This window comes from Bipolaris oryzae, assembly GCF_000523455.1.
Source record: "Bipolaris oryzae ATCC 44560 unplaced genomic scaffold scaffold_210, whole genome shotgun sequence".
Classification (NCBI taxonomy): Eukaryota; Fungi; Ascomycota; class Dothideomycetes; order Pleosporales; family Pleosporaceae; genus Bipolaris; species Bipolaris oryzae.
Window position 1 is genome coordinate 1 of NW_006911486.1, and position 22,302 is coordinate 22,302.

At 50.4% G+C, this 22,302-nt stretch overlaps 10 protein-coding genes across 10 annotated transcripts; 6 read left to right on the top strand and 4 right to left on the bottom strand.

Moving 5' to 3' along the window:
- Nucleotides 1-1,416: 1,416 nt before the first annotated feature.
- COCMIDRAFT_9247 (uncharacterized protein) lies at nt 1,417-2,965 on the top strand (the record flags this gene model as incomplete). The annotated part of the gene is made up of 7 exons (XM_007694318.1): nt 1,417-1,473; nt 1,527-1,684; nt 1,734-1,816; nt 1,872-1,881; nt 1,939-2,401; nt 2,451-2,528; nt 2,582-2,965. 7 exons carry the CDS (start codon nt 1,417-1,419, stop codon nt 2,963-2,965), a joined length of 1,233 nt encoding a protein of 410 aa, XP_007692508.1.
- Nucleotides 2,966-3,292: 327 nt separating this feature from the next.
- On the bottom strand, nt 3,293-4,754 carry COCMIDRAFT_30182 (uncharacterized protein; the record flags this gene model as incomplete). Its single annotated transcript, XM_007694320.1, has 3 exons — nt 3,293-3,601; nt 3,681-4,339; nt 4,442-4,754. The coding sequence occupies 3 exons, from the start codon at nt 4,752-4,754 to the stop codon at nt 3,293-3,295; spliced, it is 1,281 nt and encodes a 426-aa protein (XP_007692510.1).
- A 955-nt stretch (nt 4,755-5,709) lies between these two features.
- On the bottom strand, nt 5,710-7,366 carry COCMIDRAFT_107450 (uncharacterized protein; the record flags this gene model as incomplete). The annotated part of the gene is made up of 3 exons (XM_007694324.1): nt 5,710-5,841; nt 5,906-7,047; nt 7,114-7,366. The coding sequence occupies 3 exons, from the start codon at nt 7,364-7,366 to the stop codon at nt 5,710-5,712; spliced, it is 1,527 nt and encodes a 508-aa protein (XP_007692514.1).
- Nucleotides 7,367-7,901: 535 nt separating this feature from the next.
- COCMIDRAFT_30184 (uncharacterized protein) lies at nt 7,902-8,534 on the bottom strand (the record flags this gene model as incomplete). Its single annotated transcript, XM_007694321.1, has 2 exons — nt 7,902-8,039; nt 8,361-8,534. 2 exons carry the CDS (start codon nt 8,532-8,534, stop codon nt 7,902-7,904), a joined length of 312 nt encoding a protein of 103 aa, XP_007692511.1.
- Nucleotides 8,535-8,836: 302 nt separating this feature from the next.
- COCMIDRAFT_107429 (uncharacterized protein) lies at nt 8,837-10,469 on the top strand (the record flags this gene model as incomplete). The annotated part of the gene is made up of 4 exons (XM_007694325.1): nt 8,837-9,157; nt 9,227-9,507; nt 9,564-9,652; nt 9,706-10,469. The coding sequence occupies 4 exons, from the start codon at nt 8,837-8,839 to the stop codon at nt 10,467-10,469; spliced, it is 1,455 nt and encodes a 484-aa protein (XP_007692515.1).
- A 560-nt stretch (nt 10,470-11,029) lies between these two features.
- COCMIDRAFT_107456 (uncharacterized protein) lies at nt 11,030-11,701 on the top strand (the record flags this gene model as incomplete). The annotated part of the gene is made up of 3 exons (XM_007694326.1): nt 11,030-11,199; nt 11,373-11,550; nt 11,609-11,701. 3 exons carry the CDS (start codon nt 11,030-11,032, stop codon nt 11,699-11,701), a joined length of 441 nt encoding a protein of 146 aa, XP_007692516.1.
- Nucleotides 11,702-12,254: 553 nt separating this feature from the next.
- Nucleotides 12,255-13,049, bottom strand: COCMIDRAFT_107457 (uncharacterized protein; the record flags this gene model as incomplete). Its single annotated transcript, XM_007694327.1, has 1 exon — nt 12,255-13,049. A coding segment is annotated over one exon (795 nt), but the record flags the coding sequence as incomplete, so codon positions are not given.
- A 1,580-nt stretch (nt 13,050-14,629) lies between these two features.
- Nucleotides 14,630-15,958, top strand: COCMIDRAFT_9252 (uncharacterized protein; the record flags this gene model as incomplete). Its single annotated transcript, XM_007694319.1, has 2 exons — nt 14,630-14,705; nt 14,760-15,958. The coding sequence occupies 2 exons, from the start codon at nt 14,630-14,632 to the stop codon at nt 15,956-15,958; spliced, it is 1,275 nt and encodes a 424-aa protein (XP_007692509.1).
- Nucleotides 15,959-16,518: 560 nt separating this feature from the next.
- On the top strand, nt 16,519-17,188 carry COCMIDRAFT_107409 (uncharacterized protein; the record flags this gene model as incomplete). Its single annotated transcript, XM_007694328.1, has 2 exons — nt 16,519-16,587; nt 16,652-17,188. 2 exons carry the CDS (start codon nt 16,519-16,521, stop codon nt 17,186-17,188), a joined length of 606 nt encoding a protein of 201 aa, XP_007692518.1.
- Nucleotides 17,189-18,115: 927 nt separating this feature from the next.
- COCMIDRAFT_107427 (uncharacterized protein) lies at nt 18,116-21,715 on the top strand (the record flags this gene model as incomplete). Its single annotated transcript, XM_007694329.1, has 1 exon — nt 18,116-21,715. One exon carries the CDS (start codon nt 18,116-18,118, stop codon nt 21,713-21,715), a length of 3,600 nt encoding a protein of 1,199 aa, XP_007692519.1.
- Between the last annotated feature and the right edge of the window lie 587 nt (nt 21,716-22,302).

Genomic DNA, 22,302 nt, shown 5'->3' on the forward strand with positions numbered 1-22,302 from the left:
CCCTCTTGGCGAGATGTCACCTCTTGGCGAGATGCCAAATCACGTGATCTTCGCCCCGCGATGATCATTACCTTCTGACGTGGACGTCCATAGGCCTTCAGCCATCTCGTCATTTGTCAAGGAGAGAATCCTTCTTGTTACTTGTAACACTCTATATTAGTTTATTTAATATATATTAATAATTAATAAATCTATTCTTATCTATCTTATAAGTAGGCTAACTCTACTATATCACTAGATAACTATCTTATAGCGCTCTTTATACTTACTTACTTACTCTAATCTAGATTAAGCTTAGAGAAATATCAGCACCTTACTCTATATAATATATATATCTACTATATCCTAACTTTAACTAACTATTTTTTATTTTAAGATCTATAATAATACAATTTTAAGAATAGTAGAAAGAAGATTAAATAGTATTTTTACTATAATAAGTACTCAGAAACTAATTTTATTAGTATAATAGACTTAAGTTAGATTTTAAATATAGTTGTATCTATTAATAATAAAGTTATTATTCTTCTTATATAAAAATTTTTTTAAGATTTAATCATAAATTCTTAGCTATATAAATCTATTAGTTATTATTAAAGAAACTATATTATTCTTAAGAAATATAGTAGAAACTGTAATTTAGATAAGAAATAGATTTTAATATTATAGAAAGTAGATCTAAAGAGAAAGTATATAGTCTTTATATAGTAATTTAATATATCATTTAGATTATAGATTTATTATTTCTATATCTTTTAATAACTTAAAGCTTCTTTTATATATTATTTTTTATAAATTAGAAATAAAATAGTAAGATAATTAAATCTTATATATTTATTTCTTTAAGTAAATATATAAAAATAGTCTATAATAACACTATCTTCTGATAGTTAAGTATTAAAGAAATAAGAATAATATAGCTTTTTATCCTTAGGTAGACTATTAGATAGATAGCGTTCTACTTTTCTTTAAAAATTTATAATAAATTCTAGCTAATTCTTAATAGGTAAAAAGTAGTCTATTTTAAATTACTAACTAAGCGTACTTTATAATATATTAAATCACTAAGCTATATCTATAATATATAGAAAGTTATTTAGCTAGCTACCTATAGAACTACTTAGTAAGGTAGTAAGTTAAGTTCTTAAATAAAATTATCTTTCTTTTTATCTTTATATTAGTACTATTAAAGCTAGCTTAAAGTAATCTATAGAGAAGTTATAGAGCTATAAGTAAGCTTTAAAATAAGCTACTATTTACCTAATTTAGATAAGTACTCGCTAAGTTACTTAGCCACCCACCCTCTACCCGCTATTTAGCACGCTAGGCTTAGGTAGTTTTTGTGGTGTTATCGATAAGGCAGCCCGTTCTTTACCCGTTTGCTTTTGTGCACCTCGAGGCGGTTAAAGGTTCATTATGACGCACGCATCCATGCATTCAGCGCTGGCGTTCGAGCTGCTAGCAACTTGCTCTGTAAGTACTCTAGAGAGGACATAGAGTCGTAGACCAGATACTCATAGTCCTAGGTAACCCGGGCGCGCGCTGCGACGCTCCATTTACCTCATGGGCCGGTGCCCCTCCCCATCTTCATGCCAGTTGCGACGCAGGCCTCGCTCAAGGGTCTTACTCCCGACCAATTAGAGGATCAAGGATGCCGTCTTTGCTTGAACAATACATATCATCTGTAAAGCAAATTCGTCTCGTCGACTGTTCCGGTGACTGACGGGTGGGAGAGGTCTCAAGCCAGGACAGGCGACACTCGACTCAATAGGTGGCGCGCATAAACTGCAGTCATGGCCCCATAACATTCTTACAGGTATTGCCCACATTTCGGCCGGAAAATGAAGGGTCGAAAGTGCTAACGGCTGCAGATAGTGGTGGGTAGGTGGATATGCCACCTTGATCGAGAAGAGAACGCCAGGCTGACGCAGTAACCAGCTTCCAGATGGTTTCACTACTCAAGCTTGCCAAAGTCACAGAGGAAGGCGTCCGGTTCCTGAGTCCCCACGATGGTTCGCCCATGTTGCTTACGCCTGAACACTCGATATCCCTTCAAAACTCCATCGGTAGCGATATTATCATGCAACTCGATGACGTTATTGTCACCACATCTCCCGACCATGCGCGCATGAGGGAGGCCATGGAACGCTCGGTGCGTTGGCTCGACCGCTGCATTCAGGCCCACAAGTATCCAGAGAAGCAGAATCTGTTTTGCATCATACAAGGTGGATTGGATTTGGAAATGCGCAAGGAGTGTACTGTCAAGATGGTAGCACGAGATACTCCTGGAATTGCCATTGGTGGCCTGTCTGGTGGCGAGGAAAAAGAGTCCTACTGCAAAGTTGTCAAGACATGCACAGAGCTGCTTCCCCAAAAGAAACCTCGTTATGTCATGGGCGTAGTATGTCGTATTGTCCCGCTTAAGCGAAGCGCCTGCTCACCAGTAACAGGGCTACCCAGAAGACCTTGTAGTGTCCGTGGCTCTCGGTGCAGATATGTTTGACTGTGTGTGGCCAACACGAACCGCTGTATGTTATTTCTCGTTCCCCTTCACTCAAGTTATATCACTGAAAACAATTAGCGTTTTGGTAACGCCATCACATCCCGCGGTTCATTGAACCTCCGTAATGCGATCTATTCAGAAGACTTCAGCCCTATTGAAGAAGGCTGCAACTGTACCTGCTGTCGACCAGCATCAGCCGGTGGCCTCGGTATCACGCGAGCCTACATCTACCACGTAACCGCAAAGGAGACAGCGGGTGCTCATCTTCTTACCATGCACAACGTTTACTATCAGCTGAACCTGATGAAACTCGTTAGAGAAGCTATCATTGAAGATCGATATCCGCAGTTTCTGAAAGACTTTTTCAACAAGCTATATAATGGGCAGAAGGACAACTACCCTCGATGGGCTGTTGACGCCTTGAGAGGTGTCAATGTCGACCTTCTCAGCAACGATGCCTAGCTTTCGGGGGATCAATTAGCTATGGACATGGAGCGTCGCTAGTACCGAAAAATTATCGTATCCACCCTAACTGTCGGTCTTCTTCTTAGCAATTCCCACTCACGTGTCCATGCCTAACTCTTCCAGAGAGTGAAACATGATCCGGTTCAGTTACAGCGTGATATCCTTCATTGTCTACCGGTCAATTTTGATCATCCAATAGGTAAGCACAATGTGATATTTCTTATGCCTATACACGAAAGCAACACTTGGATAGTGGGTTGACTTGGGCCGAGAAGTATTTTGAAACCTATTTCTGTCCAAGCCTTACTTTATAGCCCAAAGGCTCTATGCCTCATATTCGGGCGGAGTCCAGGTCTTCGTGCCTCCAAACGCGGGTATCACGCGGCCCAGCACACCGCTGAATCCTTGTATAAAAGGATGTGAAAGTACGCCTGTGACATTGTTGAAGATCTTGATACCCCATTCAGTTTGAGGATTGGCGATCTGAGGAGCACCCAGTATAAGTCTTTGGGCCTTGTCAACATACTGCCTCGTGATACGTTCGTAATTGGCCAGAGCAGAGGGAATATCATTGGGCATCTTTGATAATTCACCTGCAAGGACATAGGCCCCCACTATCCCCGCACCTGTACCCTGCGGACCCGTCAGCATGCTTGGCTCCAAAATGGTGGCAATCGAACCTATGAGCGGGAAAAGAAAACAATCCACATACCACACCAGAGATTGGACTCGGACAATACGCTGCATCTCCTACCAAAGTCACGTGTCCCTTCACCCATGTGTCCATCTTAACCTGTGCAATCTGCTGCATGTAGAAATCATCTGCCTTCTTCATCTCTCGGATACAGCGTTCTGCCTGGAATCCAGCGTCTGAAAACTCTTTTTCAAACCATGCTTGCTGTTCTTCTCTTGATCCCTTCTTCAGGAGGCGATCAATCTCGTCAAAACGGGAAAGATTTGCATCGGTGACTGCAAGGTATGCTCTCGTTGTACCGTACTGGTCTGGTCGTAAGAGAAATAGGCGGCCGCGTGATGCGTTGTACCATTGTGCATATTGGGTATCAGTTGGATCGCGCGGCATAGTGAACAAGGCGGAGTATTGTCCTAGGCGGTACAAGTAATCGTCGTTTTTGGGACCGTGGCCGAAGACGAGGCGTCGGGTACGTGACATCTGACCATCCGCACCTACAACCAAATCATATTTTGTAGTTGCAGTCTTGTTTTTGAAAGTGACTTCTACTTTTCCGTCTTCTTTCTCGTCGATGGCTGTGATCATTTCATCAAAAATGAAGGTTATCTTAGGGTTGTCTTTCACAGCGTCGTAAACGATGCGCGCCATGTCCCCACGGAGGATCTCGTACTCGCTCGTTGCTGCTATTAGTTAGCTTTTTTTTTACCAGTTTCCCGTCTCAGCGATCCCTCTCATATGGCAACATGAAAAGATATTCCAGGAAAGTTTGACCCAGGACATACCACTCTGACGTTCCTCTTCTCCTGTTGCCTCAAAAGTCGCTCTTGTTTTGCCATCCCGGTATACAAATTGCATTCCGACCTCAGTTGTATTGTATTCTTTTACCTTGCCCAACAGGCCCATTTTCTTTACAATAGGCAGACACGATGAACGAAGATCTACTGCCTGGCCACCTAAGCGTGGTTCGGGGCTACGTTCAATGATGGTGATTTGTGAGGATGGAAGGAGGCGATTTAGCCAGTAAGCAAAACATGGTCCTGCAATACCAGAGCCAGATATCAGAACATTGAGACGGGCAGTGGATGATGTGGACATTTCTGCGGAGGAAGAAGTGGTTTTAAGAGGGACTGAATGGTTGAATGGTTGAGTGGAGATAGAAAGTGTGGACAACGAAGGCAGAGAGGATTCAGCTGAGCAATTTAAGGCTATTGAAGCCCTTGGACACGGGCAAATGGTTGCACACGCTATCCCCTAGATCCTTCTCGGGACCTGAACTGCTCTTTCTCCGCATGAGACAACCCCAACTGGTTCTAGGGGCACAGATCAGGTATTTCCTAGTACGGATGTCGTGAATCATTTTCAACCAGATCAATGGCCGGAAGCTAATCTACTGCGTTTGAATGACGTCAGCGAAGGATATCGTACGCAGCATTTAGTGGGCACAAAGGATTGGGAGCAGGGTTGGATGGACAATCTAAGTAGTTTTGCTTGGTTGCTAAGCAGCATCGCGCTTGTTACAGTGCCGTTGGGATGTCTGTTGCGGAAGTCCGTAGCCCAGCATCGGAGTGTCGGGACATGGACAGGCACCGAGCACGGTTGTTGCCGAATTGGAGCACACCAGTGGGGGGAGCCACTGGGGTGCTGGCGAAATCTGGCCGACGCCTCTGCGCCTGAGTTTGCCTGATGATCGAGTTACACATGTACCATCGGTGAATATAATCATCTATCGTCTCGGCAATCCTCCAAGATAGATGTGGCAGGGTGTACGAAAGACGCTTTTTTTTACAAGTGTTTATCGGTTCTGTGCGACATGGGTGTACCAAGCTCATTACACCTGTCGCGCAGAGAGATGTTGTGGTGAACTTTGTCAACAAGGCCGTTTGCGCCAGGCCACAGTACGAGATGTGTCGTGATATTGGGCTGTAAAGGGGCAATAGGAAACTATTGGAATGCTGTATGCATACACAAGTAATGAGGGGTTGGGCTTGCCTGCAAACTGCTGGAAAAGTGTTCTTCATTCGATAAAGCCAGTATTGAAAACATTAAATAGCTAGATGTACATATGGTCCCCGTGATACTTGACGTTATCTCCATACACCGTTGACTTGGCAGCAACCTCAAGCTCGCGCTTAGGAAATCCCTTGAAAGACTGGGCATAGGTCGCAACCGAATGAGCAATGAGCTATGGCGTGTAAGTAAATTGCTTGTACGTGGACACCGTGGGAGATGGGGAAAAAAAAACTTACTTTTGTGTTGACGACCCAGGCTGTGATGTTGACATTGCCGACATCGTCACAAAGTTGGTGGTAACATGGGTCATACCAGTCCCCTGCCTTGCCGCCAAACATGCCAGCCTCCTCCTCTGTCTTGATACCTTCAGCGCCAGTCGCAATACCACCGCCTGGAATGCCGTTGCGGATAAATCCATCATAGTCACTGCGACCATCAAACGGAATAAACGTATAGTTTAGGCCCTGATCCTTGTACCAGCTGATGTACAAATCGCGAAGTTCCTCGGATCCTATCGGGTTCACGGCATTGGTGGCATTGTAGATTTGGTAGGCAAAGTTAGGACTGGCCATCATATCGTAATCCATGAACAGACGGATCTTTTGATTCTCCTGGTCGGAGAGCGAGGCAACATAGTAATCAGACCCGAGCAAACCTTCTTCTTCGCCGGCCCACCACGCAAATCGGACACAGTTGGAGACATTGAACTTGGTGAGCTGGGAAGCTACCTCGAGCAGAGATATTGTACCCGAGCCATCGTCGTTGATACCAGGGCCCTCAGTCACACTGTCGCTGTGGGCGCCGAGCATGACGCAATTGTCGGAATCGCCTTCAGTCGTCTGAGCGACAATATTGACGGTTTGGATTTCATTGACCTCGGCATCAATATAAGCGATGCCATCAACGTGGTTTCCCTGTTTAAGCTCCTTCAAGATTGGCTCTGCTTCCTCTCCAGAGAGACCAAAGGTCGCAATGTGATTGGGCGATGGTGTTCCCAAAGTGCCCGAAACAGGGTCCTTTTCGTAGTTGTATACGACAGCCGCCACAGCGCCTTTGCGACCCGCGTGCTCGGACTTTGTGCCAAATGGGCATACTCCACGCTTGATAAAGGCAATGTTACCCGCCACGGAGTCGGGGAAATCGGATGCCTCGCAGCCTTGGTTGTCAACGAGGACGAGATCGCCGTGTACGGGCTCTTTGTCCTTGGTTGCTGGGGTCAGACCCATGGGAGCTGCTGATTTGGGCACGCCATCGCCAATGACCAAGCGTGACTCGAAGACGTTGCCAGACACGGCAGGGAAGGACTGGTTGGAGATGGTGTAGTAGTCTCCAAGCTCGAGCAGAGTCTCGTAGATGTATGATAGGGTGCCGAGATGGCCTACAGTGGGGGGTCAGTCTCATCGTCTTGACATGGACACACACACACGACGTGAAGAAGGCGTACCAGCGCTACCAATGACTCTGGTCGGATGGTTGTACTCGGCTTCACCAAGTTTGGCAATTTCATACAGCTTCTTTGCGCGCGTCATCAATCTATCGCCACTGATGAGGTCCTGAAGCTCCGTCGAGTTGACCAGCGGCTTAGTCCCCTGGGGATGGCCGAGCAGCGCCTGGTTGCTCGACGACAGCAGTGGGATCTGAAGCGCAGTGGCGCTGGTTACGGCTGCGCACAGCGCAAAGCCGGACAGGAAGACCATGATGGGCAAATGGAAAGGGGCAGCGCGATGTATGTGGCAGGACGAGGGATGACAGTCAGTGCCGGTGTTTGTTTGACGGGCGGGTCGTCTTGTTGCCGTGACGCTAACACGCACACGCGCCTGCCCATGACGCCTGTCCCCGTGCACCAGGCCAGGTCACGTCGCACAGGTAGGATTCCTTTTTCCAGCGCATTGAGGATGTCGTCTCGGAGGAGGCTGAGCTGGATGTAGAGAGAGTATTTAAATACACGCTATCACTCTGATTCCAGACGCGTGTTTGAGGATATAGTTTGTTTGCCATGCACGTAGTGAGCGCTAGCCCCCGAGGTCCAGGGCATGTCGATAATGTAAGCAGGTAAGTCCCTAGGGTATGTACTTATTGAAGGAAGTATGTAATTGCATGTCGCTGAGCTGCGCATGCGCTGACATGATGGGTTGCAAACGAGATAGCTACTTATGATGATGATGATGATGATGGCTGTTCATGACCACATTTACTGGCGCATCGGAGCTAGAGGCAAAGCGTTCTCTGTATTTAGTTACGGTGGGGGATGATCGTCTTTGCGGGGAGGGGGAATGCAGATTGAGGTGCAAGCGACGACATGGTGGCGGCTATGGAGACCAACCGCCGCTGCCCGCAGCCCGCAGCCCGCAGCCCATAGCCCGTAGCCCGCTGCAAAGCATAGCATAGCATAGCATGGCGGCTGTGAGGGTGCCCATGCAAACGTTTCGAGGGGGCGTCGTTTCGGCGTTAGCCCCATGTAAAGTAAGTACAGGGTAAGTATGAATGGAAAGGGTGCGGGATTTAGTCGTTCCTGCAGAGTAGCGGTAGGACATGCTGTCACTGTGTGCATGTTCCATGAGACGGCGAGAAACAGGGACAAGGCTGGCGCCCCTTGCGACGGTGGCTGGTAGGCCAAGGCGTGTCAAGCATCGCCAGGACACAGCGGACGATGCTTGGTGACGTGTCTGCAGCAATCAAGGCCAGACGGACAGTGAGAATGGGCAGGCCAGAGCCAATGGCCGGGCGCGGATGCGGGCGCGACGTTGCAGGTTGCAGAGTTTCGGTGTATATGTGGTGCAGCAAAGTCTGGCTGGCGGACCAAGCACGAGCATCGAGGCTGTGTGCCCCAGCCCATGGGGCTGCCAGCTGCGAGCTGCGAGCCATTGTTACGACGGCCCGCGACGGGCAAACAGGGAAACACACCACAGCGACGGCCGCCCGAGATGACGCCGGCGCCCTTTACATGCTCCAGCTGTCCATCGTGTGCTTGGTGTTTCGTTCCTTTTTATATCCTTTATTTCCTCTGCTCCTGCTCCCTTCTGCCCTGACCTGCCCCCCTCCCTCCCCCCTCTCATGTCAAACACCTCGCACGCCCGCTCATCCTGAACCTGACGGCGTCAGTAGTGGCCCCGAGCGCCGCAATCAACTACACAATCCACCCCTGCCAATTTGCCATTGTCCCAGCCATGGCCCACAGCTCGCGTCCCTCGCACGACTACCCCCACGCCCACACCCACGGCCACCGCTCCTCGCGCGACCGGGCATACAGCTCCGACAAGCCTCGTAGTCGACGGCCCTCAGAAGACCATCGTGGCCGGCGGCGCGAGTCACTGCCGCAGTACAACCACAATGGCCACAAGGTCACAAAAGGCATCCACCCCGAGGGCGAGAGTGGCAGGAGCGGCTTCCACCCCATCAAGTTCCTCGTCATCAGCGGCAAGAGTAGCAGCACCCCGTCTATGCTCGTCAACTTGCTCTGGCCCATTGTCCCCGTCGCCATCGCCCTGGTCAGTGAGCCTTGCTGCACATGCAAACTATTCCACCCAACCCGCCCACCATGCTGACCCCTCTCGCAGCACTTTGTAAAGCCGGAATGGCACCTTGCCATCTTCATCACAAACTACATCGCCATGCTGCCTGCTGCCAACATGCTGGGCTTCGCCGGCCAGGAGTTCTCCCGCAAGATGCCAAACAAATCGTTTGCCGTTGTGCTCGAGACAACCTTTGGCTCCATTGTTGAAATCATCCTCTTCATGGTTTTGCTCCGAACCTCAAAGGGCGACTCCAATGTTCAGGTCATCAAGGCTGCCATCCTGGGCTCCATTCTCGCCAATCTCTTGCTCTGCTTGGGTTCATGGTACGCCTCCGGTGCCCCTGCCCTTGTTCCCGCTGTCATCTAACGTCAAAATCTAGCTTCATTGCAGGTGGACTCAAACACAACCAGCAGGAGTTCCACGAGGCCATTTCTGAAAACGGTTCTGGCTTCATGCTCGTTGCTGCCAGTAAGCCCATACCCCCACCCTCCCACATACTCGGCTGTGCTAATGCCCCATAGTGGCTCTTGTCCTCCCTGCTGTCTTCTACTCTTACCTCAATCAAAACCCCGACTACGAAAGCAATGTCGACATTGCATACAATACCCGCCTCATCTCCCGTGGCGTAGCCATCATCTCCATTGTCGGCTATCTCATCTACATTGTATTCCAGACGGTTTCCCACGATGGTCTGCTCCACGAGATCTACGAAGAGGACGACGCAAAGGACAAGGACCGTCACAAGGAGCTCAAGAAGCCCAAGCTCACTATGATTGAAGTCTTGGTAGCCCTCGCCATCTCCTTGGCATGCGTGTCACTCGTCGCCATCGCCCTGGTTCAGCAAATCCCCCACATCGTGGAGCGCGGAATCAGCGACGCTTTTGTCGGTCTGATCTTGATTCCACTTGTTGAGAAGATTGCCGAGCATCTCCTTGCCATTGACGAAGCCTACGACAACCAGATCAACATGGCCCTTGCTCACGTTCTCGGCGCCTCGATCCAGACGGCCTTGCTCAACGCTCCTCTAGTTGTCCTGGTTGGCTGGGGTCTTGGCGTTGGCATGGACTACAACTTTTCCATCTTCGATGCCGTTGCACTAGTGCTCGCAGTACTCACTGTCGGTTCGTTCCTTCGTGACGGCAAGTCCAACTACCTCGAAGGTGTACTTTGCGTCATGACCTACATCATCATCGCTGTTTGCGCTTTTTACTTCCCAAATCCAGCTGGTCACGGTGCTTCGGCAGAAAGTGGCGGTGCTGAAGGCGGTGCTGAAGGCGGGCATTAGGCCTTCATTGTCGAGTGGTTTGGGGAATATAGGCCGCCGCAACATTTGCTTCGATTTGAGGATTACATAGCCATAGGGCTGCGGGGTTGAATTCAGAAGGTCCGGGCCTACGTTGCTTAGATTCTTAAAGCGAGCATCTTCGATTCTTTTCTCTTTGCAACAAGCTTCCCATTCCATTTGTACAGTCTGCTTTGTTCTTTCATATAGCGTACTTAGCAAGCGAATCATATCAATTCTTCCTTTCTGCACACAAAACTGGCAACGCCATTGTTTTTACCAATATACATATGCACAGAATTTCAATGGCGAACCAAAACCCATGCCTATGTACTATGCTGTAGGATGTAGTGCAATACAGCCCTGTCGCTGTGGGGGAAGATAGCGCAGTCGCCATGCCATATCCGCACTAGACCACCACGCACGGACCACCACGCACACACTTGCCGAAATATCGACCCCATTCTCCCAACTCTTTCTTCAGCGACAATCCCACTAACCAGACAGCCACCGCCCCTTCCCACGACAACTTCTTTTCCCAGCTCACACAAAAAGTCGCCAAAATGGGTCGCGTCCGAACCAAGACCGTCAAGAAGTCCGCCAAGGTCATCATTGAGCGTTACTACCCCAAGCTGTCTCTGGACTTCGAGACCAACAAGAGGATTTGCGATGAGATTGCCATTATCGCGTCCAAGAGGCTCAGGAACAAGATTGCCGGATACACCACTCATTTGTATGTGCAAGTGCGCTGCTGAGGGTTTGCTGGGAGCAATTGGCGATTGAGGTGCTGGACGGCTGAATGGCAGCCTTCCAGGACTCGCGAAAACCTATCGCTCTCACCATAACTCCAGCTGCAGCACGATTATCAACTTTATCTGTTCAATCACGGTGGCTAACAAGTCGCAGGATGAAGCGTATCCAGCGTGGTCCCGTCCGTGGTATCTCATTCAAGCTCCAAGAAGAGGAGCGTGAGCGAAAGGATCAATACGTCCCCGAAATCTCCGCTCTCGACTTCACTCAGAACAGCGAGTCTGGTTCGCTCGACGTCGACCAGGAGACCAAGGACCTGCTCAAGAGCATGGGTGTAAGCATTCACTTTGTGCCAATCGAGATTCGATGCAGTCCACTAACTTGAGCAACAGTTCGACAGCATCCCCACCAACGTCGTCGCTGTCTCTCAGCAACAAGTCGTCGAGCGCCCCCGTCGCTTCAACGACCGCCCAGGCCGCTCGTAGATGCGAATGCAAATCCACGATCCGACGGTCTCCCTTCTTCCTCCCTTCTCGATTTTCTGAAAACATGGTGTCTGGGAAAGGGTTTCTTCTGCCACGATTATGGCAAGGTTTTACGGCTATATACGGCGGCATGATGATCAGGAGTCAATGAAACAAAAAGGTTCTCCCCCCACTAGGTGTCGCTGAGTTCTCGTGTTCTTGGGCACGAGGACGACGCTTGATTGCCATTTCCCTTCCCCTTGCCCTTATACTTGACGTGACACTAGTGTGATGATGTGACAAGGTGTGTAGCTTCCTGACTGGAAGTGTCATTCCTGAGTGCGAATCCGGTGCTGTCAACATGAAGACATATTTGGCTTATGTTCTATCCATCGTTGGCTGTCATTGATTTTCTCTCCTTCTTGAACGTTTTTCCTTTCCAATGGCAGTCATCTTTCTATTCTGATCTCTCGATGAGACAACTCTCAAAAACAAACTCCTTGAAGACCTCCCTAACCAGTCCTTCTCAGCTCTCAACACGATTTGTATACCGGCGGCAAGTGCCCCACGCATATCAAGGCCACACACCAGTATAGCTGCCTGGTCGTTTGCTCACATCTAACACAGTCGAAACACTCGGTTTGTTTGACTTAGTTGCTTCCTCGTTACCTCCAATTTGAATGTCTCCCCAGCCAATATCCAGCACGGCTAGATGAAAGCTACTCAGCCTGCTTATCGACGCATCTTCCTGTCCTCGCTTGATCTTCATGGCCCTTGCGGCCGTCAAAGTGATTGCACCTGTAGCCATTGGTTCAATTATCATGTTTGGCACAGGTGTTCCTTCATCAGCACCCACAGTAGCCCTGGCAGAAGGCACAGTGAGATTATTACAAGTATCAGATGGAGCGATAATAGGCCCATGCACAGAGGGCAGATTACTAGTATCCATGATGCTGTGGAAGTTGCTCTGCATAGAAGTCCAACCCTTCTTGACAAAAGTTGGCCCAGGACCGTTTTCCAGGCTCGAACATCGGCTATGGTAGTCTTGCGTACGCTTCGTAAAGTCAGTAGTGCATGCCGATGAACTGAACATCTGAGAGCGTGAAGATTTGGGTGAAGAAGGAGCATTAGTCTTTGCACAGAAGTTGCTTTTGTTGCGAATCTGATGTCGTCGACGATTGATATATACAATAGTCCCGAAACCGGAAGTCAGAACAGTGAAAACAGCGGTCAGTATTCCTGCTATAATAGCTGCTGAGTGAATCATATCGTGACAAAAGGACCGGTTCAATCTATCAAGGGCGGTTTGCCGAGAGAAGGTGAGGGTGAAACAAAATCGTTGCAAACTTGAGCATAAGCAGCTTTTGACTCTACAGACCAACAAGCTATATCACGGATTCAGTATGAGAGTTTTCAGGATAAGTCACTTGCGCAATGTGGCTCTGATAAGAAGGATAAAGCCCTGTGTGACATTGTAGCCGACGGGAGGCAGCATATGGCGCCGACATTCAATTCATGTGACAATTGCGAAAGAGGATGTAGAACTCATGACCAATGGCCCATCTAAGAAACATCACAAGTTTGTAAGCGGCACCTCCAAAACATATCATTTGACTGTAGGGTAAGTTAGGTTCGAAGATTGAGGCAATATCTTTTTCATTACTTCCCTCGACAATCAATGCATACAAATCAATCTTCAAGAGTCAATACGGTATAATCTTTTTATTACCCATCCCTACGGTAAATGAAGCCCTGTTCCTCACCAACTCTGTCCCAATTCACAAGGTTACCGCTCATGGACGTTTTCATTGAATTTTGCAAATAGACGTGAAATGGAATTTATATGTAAACGGTAGATGTGATGAATTTGGTCAAAATAGCTATGATTTGATGAAATCATTGCCAAATATTAGAAGCGAGCTGGCATGTTGTATACATATAGGATTGATTGAATGCACTTGATGAGTAGTGCCATGGAGCTGACTTGTATGAACAATGCTGCCCACCTAGTTGTTTAGTCAGCCGAATACCTGCTACATCCGTGTTTCCTCGGATATCCTTACTTTGAACGGCGCTTTGTGTCGCGTTCTTGCATTCACGGCAAGGGAGCGTAACAGATGCACTGAAAATGCACCAGATCGTTAACACCTTGATTTCTGTAGAGTATATTCGAATCTTGAGAATCAGACACTTCAATCATATCATGCTCACAAATGGATCTTGTGAGTCACCTATTAAACAAGTCGTCTGGAAAGGGTACATCCGGGCTACAGCATGCGGGGCGTTTTCAATACCCAAGGTTGCCTCTTCTGTCATTCTGTGTTTGAATCCCAACCAATCTCGTGATCTTGCCTTTGTGATTGTAGCAGCATGAACAGTTGATGAAATGGATGAAATATCGATCGTCGTGTATGGTAAGCACATCAAATGGAGCTGAACCTGGCCAAGATACTGCTCACGGACCTATGCATTCAAGTACTTTCTGTGTGGCAATATATTTTGGTAATCGGTGAAGTGGAATGACAGCAGCAAGGACACACCAAAACATACGATGAAGTTATCCGTGATACATAGTTTCATAAGATAGTAAAGAGAGAAATCTCTCTTCTCGCGTGTCGTCGTGCACGCGACAAAACTTTATCCTAGGCCGTTTACAACCATGTCGTTTGGACCACAATTTGGCTGGGGTGACGGCACGTCACGTGCAGCTCCAATGCTCTGCCAAGCAGACCCCTAGCAGCGCTAGCTACGCGAGCGTGAATGTTTTCACCTACACTCTTGTTCTGACAACCCCAACCACCCCGCAGCACTCGGCCTCAACCGCAAACGTCTATCTCAACCGTGGCCGGCCCGTTTCTGGACCTTTCTTCTCTGTAATTACATACTGACTTGCAAGTGTTCAAGTTACCCCATTCGGTATATCAGGTCATCTGTCGCGCTTGGATCAACATGTCACCTGCTCCAATCGCCCAGACTGTTAATACCTTACCCTCGTCGCCACCACAGCAGCACCCCACCCCCAACTGTGAGTCAATGTCCATTCGAGATATGTCCGGTTAAGACCTAACGCCATGTACAGCGACACCTATACCTGCTTCCAAACACTTTGATGATATATTCCACGCCAAATTCATGAACATTATTCAGGAATGGAAGAATGACCCCTCTCGTGGCCAACTTACCCAAAAGGATCGCAAGACTTTCATCGAGACTGCGTTTTCTGAAACTGACGAGCTCTACTTTGGCCAACGCGTAATGTCTGACAATGACATTAAGCTTCGCGCTCTTACCAAAGTCTTTTACAAGGTATTAGCCGAAGAGCCCTGGTCCGAAGACTGGATACGCGCTCCGGATGTTGAGCGCAAGCTTTCCAAGTTTGAGATGCACGAGGACTCGGTTGCACTTGCAAAGAAATACGGCTTCACTACTCCACGCGAGGCTGTCAAGGCTGCACGCGAAGCCAGCGTCAAGAATGCCGATATCATCAAGGAGGCACAGAAAGAAGGAAAGACGCTCAAAGATCTCAAGCTCGACCGTGGCCCGTTTGACGACATTGAGATTGTGTATATTGCCGGCACAGTCTCATCATCAGCGACAAGCAAGATTGATCGCAATAGCATCTACCCCGTCTCAGTGTCCTCAGTCGCCAATGTTCTCCAGAATCATATCTGTCGGGACATGGTGCGGCCCTACTCGATGGCTGAGCGCTTTGTCAACTGCACTGATACCAGGGATCTTGAGGAAATGCGGCGATTTGCTTGCAACGTTTGCGACTTTTGCCCCCATCTCCTTGATAACGATAACGTCAGTCTGCTGGTAGTGCTCCTCATTCTTTCGCGGTCCGATTGCTGTCGCCGCTTTGAAGCCAACGGCATCCGCATTGAGGGCTCGACCATCAGTCATCGCAAGGCCGAGTGTATGAAGAACAAGATGGGATGGAGGACAAGCGAGGACAAGAAGCCCTACGACAATTTTGCTCAGGAGTTCCAGACACGCGTCAAGAATGCCTGCTTCCCAGCTCCCCGAGCTCAGCGCATTGGCGGCCGGAAGCCAGCGCGCACTTCTTCCACTCCTACAGCCACTCCCATCTACCTCCACAGTCCAGTCGGCTACATGGCAACTCCTCACGGCCATCAGCACCACGCAAACGCCGGCATCAATATTCCTGCCCCGCCACCTTACAATGGATTCTCGCAACCAGCACCCAACACGGCGAAGATGCAGCAACCTTTCGCATCGCCTGGTGGCAGTAATGTAGAGCCCATGGATCTTTCTTAGATGCATCAGCAGCTATTGCATAGAGGCGCCACCTTCTCTCCTTGGACTGTCTTACTGCATCGATATGGCGTCTTCCTGGTAGTTTGTAGCTTCTTCAAAAGGGATATTCAAATGGCGTTTGGTGGTTGAAGGGAGGTTGGGCATTCATGGCGATGGCATTATGCGAGCTCCCGTCTGACTTCGAGCCACTTTGATGTACAATAGCCAAATTTGCGCCTTTAATGGCTATATAATGTAAATCTATTAAAACAGCTTGGCCTCGTTTTAAGTGCATGGCAGAGTGATGGTCTAATTGTGATTGTCGTGTCCATGTTGCGAACCACGGCAGAGGGTAGATCTAGTCAAGAAGCTGCAGGTGTACTAAGCAAGAAGATCAGCTCTAGCACCCATCAACCGAGTTCTGGGCATCATGTGTGCTTTTTGGCGCATCGTTTGGCCCTACTCCAGTCGTCGACCAAGTTCGGTTGCCAAGCCAAGGGGTCGTTTGGTGCTCGAGGCAGAATAATAATGTGTTGATCGGCCCCTCACTCACCAAGTCCGTAAGCAAGTAGACTGCACCCATGGAGCTCACTGGATTTGACCTGTTTGCCTTGTTTCTTTGCTCAAGCATTTTCGGCTTGCTCGTGTCCGTATGGGCCAAGGCATGTCACCCACAACACATTAACTTTTGTGTTTGCATACTGACACTCTCAGTCTGAGCTCATCAATGAGCGCGAGATGACGCTTGTCATGGCGGTGTTTGTGGCGGTCGTGGCAATGTTGTTCACGCAGTTTTCCACCAGCAAAGCGCTGGCTGGCTTTCTGTCCAAGGACATTAGCAGCATTCACAACAAGCAGCTCGAGGACCTGACAGAAGCCCATGGCCGCCACACGGTCGGACTGAAGAGCGAGCATTACGGCGCACATGTGCGGCTGCTGAATGAGATCAACGATGCAAACGCACGGTTCGATCGGATTTACAGCGAGTATGAGCAAATATCGACAAAGTATCAAGAGCAGATGCGCAACATGCAAGAGAAAGAGGATCGCATTCAGTATCTTGAAAGCAAGCTTGGGGAATTCGGGCAGAGCAAGCATACTACTAGTACTATTGCTCGTGTCCCCTTGTCTGCGCCGGCGACGCAAATCAGCTTTTTGAAGCCACCACGTCGCCAAAGATTCAATGAGGGAAACCGATGGCCTTCTTCCACAGGCCTGCTCCCCAGGGTTGTCGAAGCTGAGAACGAGTAGTTGCTGCTGCACAGGGTGTTCCTGGGAAAGACTTTAGGGAGACGGGGTAGATGCTGTATCTGGTGGCTTCTGGATGCATATTGCTGTGCATCATTTTGAGGTTGTTTCAACATCGCCACCAAGGGGGGCTAGAGTGCTAAGAATGTTAGACATGGATTTGCCATTGAAGGAATAGGGGGGGGGGAGGGGGTCGTGGCTTCCATTTTGGGCCGACTTGGGCTTGTTGTTCAACGTGCAGGCGCTACGGACACATGCACTTGGATCGTGGCTTCCTCACCTGTGCGATACGCGAGATGTGGTGGATACATGATGCCACACATACTTGCTTGCTTACATATTGGCCGTCTAGTCTACTTTGCTTGTGCCAGGGCTTGAAACGCGTTGCTTTCTTTGAGCCCACACTGATTGCTGTTGTGATCAAATTCATTCCACTACTGAAGCGTTTTGTTTTCCCTCGTGGATGCAATGCAGCACCAGGGATCCCATGTCCAAGTCTACACATGCCTACACTTGGCTCAAAGTGAGTAGAATCGTTACCGCCCCATGTCGGCACCCGTCGTTGCTTGCAGGCAGACTGGCGAGTGGATTGCAGCCGGCATCTTCCAAGTCACACACTCACACTGAAGCCACTTCCACCAGCCCCTGATACAGGCTCGTAGACGTCATGGCGTGTCTCTGGGAGCGTTGTTAGTGTGGATGGATGCAGGAACAGATGCTCGGGGCTTGCAGCTTGCTCGCTCGCTCGCTTACTACTAGGCGCAGGTGGGACTTGGTCTGGCCTGGGTTGCAGGGAGGGCGACGCGACCTTGTTCTTCCGTCATAGCGCCCGTTGCTTCTTCCACACCACCAGACGTCTGCCAGCGAGACGGGCCTCGACGACGCCAACGGGGCAATCCGGGTCGTGCGACACGGCCTCCCAGTGCCAGGATGCAGAGCCAACGACAGTCAAGCCCCGCTGCAGCGCCATCCCCACCACGGCCAGCCAGGCAAACGACAACAAACAATGACGCGAACCTCCTTTCACTCCCGCTGAAGCGCCGCTCCCTGCAAACAGCCGCCGCCACCACCACCACTACCACCAACATGCCGCTCCCCCAGCCGCACCCGCAGCCGCACTCGCCCGCCGTCCTCAACCCCACACCACCCCGCCGTGCGCCCTCGACGCCCAACTTCAAGGCTACCCCCTCAATCCAGCGCAGCCCTAGCGTAGCCAGCTTCCGCTCCTCGACGCCGGGCCTCACCCGAAAGTCGTCCACTTCATCCCTACGCGGCGACGCCCCTCGGGCTTCTGCCTCGCGCCGTGCGTCCTTCAACCCCATGATGCAGTCGCCAATGCCAAAGAGCCCGCTGGCCACCTCGTGTCACCAAGACAAGCCGCCCCTGCGCGCCTGTGACGTTGCCCTTGACTACTTCAAAAAGGAATTGGCCCGCCACGAGGGCATCACCGGCGCCGTCAACGCGGGCACCGTCGTCATTGTCCACGACCAATGCTACGGCCACCGCTTCTCCAGGCCCAAGACGGCCAAGAGCACCCTCAGCCTCATCATGGAGCGGCCAGAGAGGATCCTGGCCAGTGTCTTGGGTATATCGACAGCCTATGTCCGGCTGGGAGAGCGACACGCAGACGGCAGCCACCCACCCCATCCACACCACAACCCTCCGGACCGCGTCCCATTCAAGATCCGCAAGACCTCACGCGCTGTCGACATTACGTCGCCTGTCGTTACCAACGTACACGGTATAAAGTGGATGAATGAACTCAAGTCCTTATGCGACGACGCCGAGAGGAAGTTGGCCTCGACAGGCAAGGAACTGGCTCGGGATTCGCCTGCAGTCTCAGGACAGGCGTCGAAGAAGGAGTTGCATGCTGGAGACCTGTACCTATGTCCCGAGTCCTTGAATGCCTTTCAGGGTGCGCTCGGAGGTGTTTTGGATGCCGTTGATGCTGTCTTCCAGGGCACAAGCTCAGGCGACGGGCCTTCACGGGCTTTTGTCTGCATTCGTCCTCCAGGTCACCATTGCTCTGACGACTTCCCCTCTGGTTTCTGCTGGATCAACAATGTACATGTCGGCATTGAGCACGCCATAATGACGTACAACCTCACCCACGCCGCCATCATCGACTTTGACCTACACCACGGAGATGGGTCGCAAGCAATCGCCTGGGCCCGAAACAAAAAGGTACACAACATGTCCAAGAATACACCCAACTGGAAGAAGACATCCATTGGCTACTTCAGCTTGCACGATATTAACTCATATCCCTGCGAAGACGGTGATGACGACAAGGTCCAGGCCGCCAGCTTGTGTATCGATAACGCACACGGCCAGTCCATCTGGAACGTGCATTTGCAGCCCTGGAAGACTGTGGAACAGTTCTGGGCCATCTACGAAGAAAAGTACATGGTACTGCTCGAGAAGACACGGCAGTATCTCAGGCATCACACCAATCGTCTACGAACTTCACCAAACCATCCGGCACCCAAGGCTGCTATTTTCCTGTCTGCCGGGTTCGACGCAAGCGAATGGGAGACTGCAGGCATGCAGCGTCATTCTGTTAACGTACCTACCGAATTCTACGCCCGTTTCACTCGTGATGTTGTCCGCCTGGCTGAGGAGGAGGGTACATCTGTCCAAGGCCGTGTCATCTCCGTTCTTGAAGGTGGTTATAGCGACCGAGCGCTCACTAGTGGAGTCATGAGCCATCTCAGTGGTCTTGTAGATGGCCAAGTCTGGACCGACGCCAAGCTCACAACAGGCCTTGCGTCTCCTGTGCGCGAACGACTTAGTGCCCTCAGTGTCGACGATCAGCATGTCTTGATGCAGTCTGTCGAGACGGAAGCGACGCCTCTAGGGTATGATCCTTTTTGGTGGCACTCGACCCATCTAACAGAACTCGAAAATCTTGTCAACCCTGCTCCCTTGACCGTTCCAAAGAAGCCGCCCCCTGGACCTAATGCTCACTTCTCATCGCCCACGCAGTCTTTTGTTGCCAAAGTCGTTGATCCTTCCAAGCTTACCCGTAATCTCTCTGCCAAATATGCCTCCAGTCCCTCGAGAGCGCCCACACCTCCTCCACCAGAGGTTGATTGGGCTACTGCTGCCCACGCTCTCAGCAGTCTGTTGATTCCTACTGATCGACAGACGCGTAGCCACAAGCCAGAAGACCTGATGGAAGTAAAAGCAAAGAAAGAGAAACCGGCTCCGCCAGTACTGACGTCTGTACATGTGGACAAGTCAGGGCGGCAGTTGCGTGGCCGCAAAGCTGCGCCTTCATACGTTGAGCGTAGCTCGGGAGACGAGAAGTCGCATCACAAGGAGTCTCGAGCAAGCAGGAGGCAGACCATCGCTGACTTCGCTCCAGCCAGCACCGAGGCTCCGCCAGTGTCATCTGCCTCGCGTCGCATGAGTATTGCCTCGAGCGTGTCTTCAATAGGAGACCGTAGAAGCTCGAGTCGTGAGCCCAATGTAGCAACGAACAGAAGAGGTGCAGCTCCCTCAGCAGCGCCCGTCAATGAGGTTGGTCTGAAGAAAGCACGGGGCCAGACAGCAGTGGCTGCAGCTCGCGCTCCTCAGCGTCCTTCTGCACCACGCGCGCAATCAGACTACTCCAGCACGAATGCCGTACTCAAGGGTAAGGAGAATGACGATGTTGAGGCACTGACCTCTGGTCTGAAACGCATTACACTGAAAATGCCTTCGAAGGAGGAGCATGACGCTCGTGAAAAAGAGAGAGAAGAACAGCTCAAGGCTGCAGAAGCTTCAAAGAAGACCGGGACACGAAAAACGCCAGCGGCTCGCGCAGCTCCTGCCAAGTCTGGAGCAAAAGCGACGAGCACTGCTAAAAAAGGCACAGGACGGGCAATGAAATCTTCCAGGGTTACCTCTCCCCAGGAATCGAAGGCACCTACAGCTATACCTATGCCTGACGATCCCTACGTGCAAGCTGCTGCCGCGGCGACTCTGCAACAGCCTCAGCCGATTTCATCTCAGGCTGCATCTGGACTGGTGCAAAACGGTACCCCACAGTCTCCTGATGGAACCCAAGTTCTAGATGGGGCCCCGGGAGTTGATCGACGGATTTCTGGTGGAATCGTGCAGCCACCGACGGAGCTACACGACATGGCCATAACTCCCGAGCAGATTCGTGAGCACCTGCCAATGCCGTCGTTTGTTACCGTGGCAGAACCATTGACAAACGCTTCGCCACCTTCTCGTGCCGACACACCACCGCCTCCACCACCAGCGAGCATGCCTCAGTTTGTCAATTATACGAGTGAGAGCTTTGGTACTGCACCGAGTTTTGCAGCGCCATCGAATGTCTCTGACCCGCAAGCGTCGGCAACCTTGCAGTGGGTGGCCAACACTCACGCCGAGACTACGGACATGGCTGCGCTGGCACCCATGTCACCTCCGAGCAAGCGGAGTGATCTTCCCGTCTTCACGGCGAATGGCGCAATACCTTTTGCGTCGAGCTCTGATGGAGCAGGGCAAACAGGTACGAGCACAGGGGCCAAGAAGGAATAGGGTGCCAGATAGACGCATTCGCTAAAGCACTTGTCGACGTGTTGGCCGTACCCTTGTTTCGACTTGATGGACGAGTTAGTTTTGTTTTTGGTATGCATTTGTGTTCAAGATTAGAGCGATTGTAATTTAGAGGGGTTATTTCTCGGTTATGCATGTCGGATTCTTGTATCTGTCTGACAATGTCTGGCCGGGTGTTTGTTGGCAAATAGCGGGGGATTCTTTTTTTTTTCCTCTCTTCCCTTTTCTGTACTGCGCAAGCGAATCGGGTCAAGAGCCGTGAGGTGGATCTGAGGGTCCAAGGGCTGATGAGTCGGGCCTTCTTTCAATTTAAGCCTCGAGGTAGCGATTGCTTAGCGTGGGACTTTTGTAGAGTAGTATTCCAGGTGTACACCTAGTGTTGGTGGTGGTTTGTAGTAGTTGCCCAGGCTTGTGCGCACGTAGAAGATACCCCAGTCTGACCATTGGGCAGTGGTCAGCGCCGATGGTGCAATTTTGTCCAATGGGAACGTTTTATTATTCGCGTCATGGCTGTGTATGTGGTTGAATTATCATATTAATGTGTTGGATCACAGGACGCAGTTTCCGCC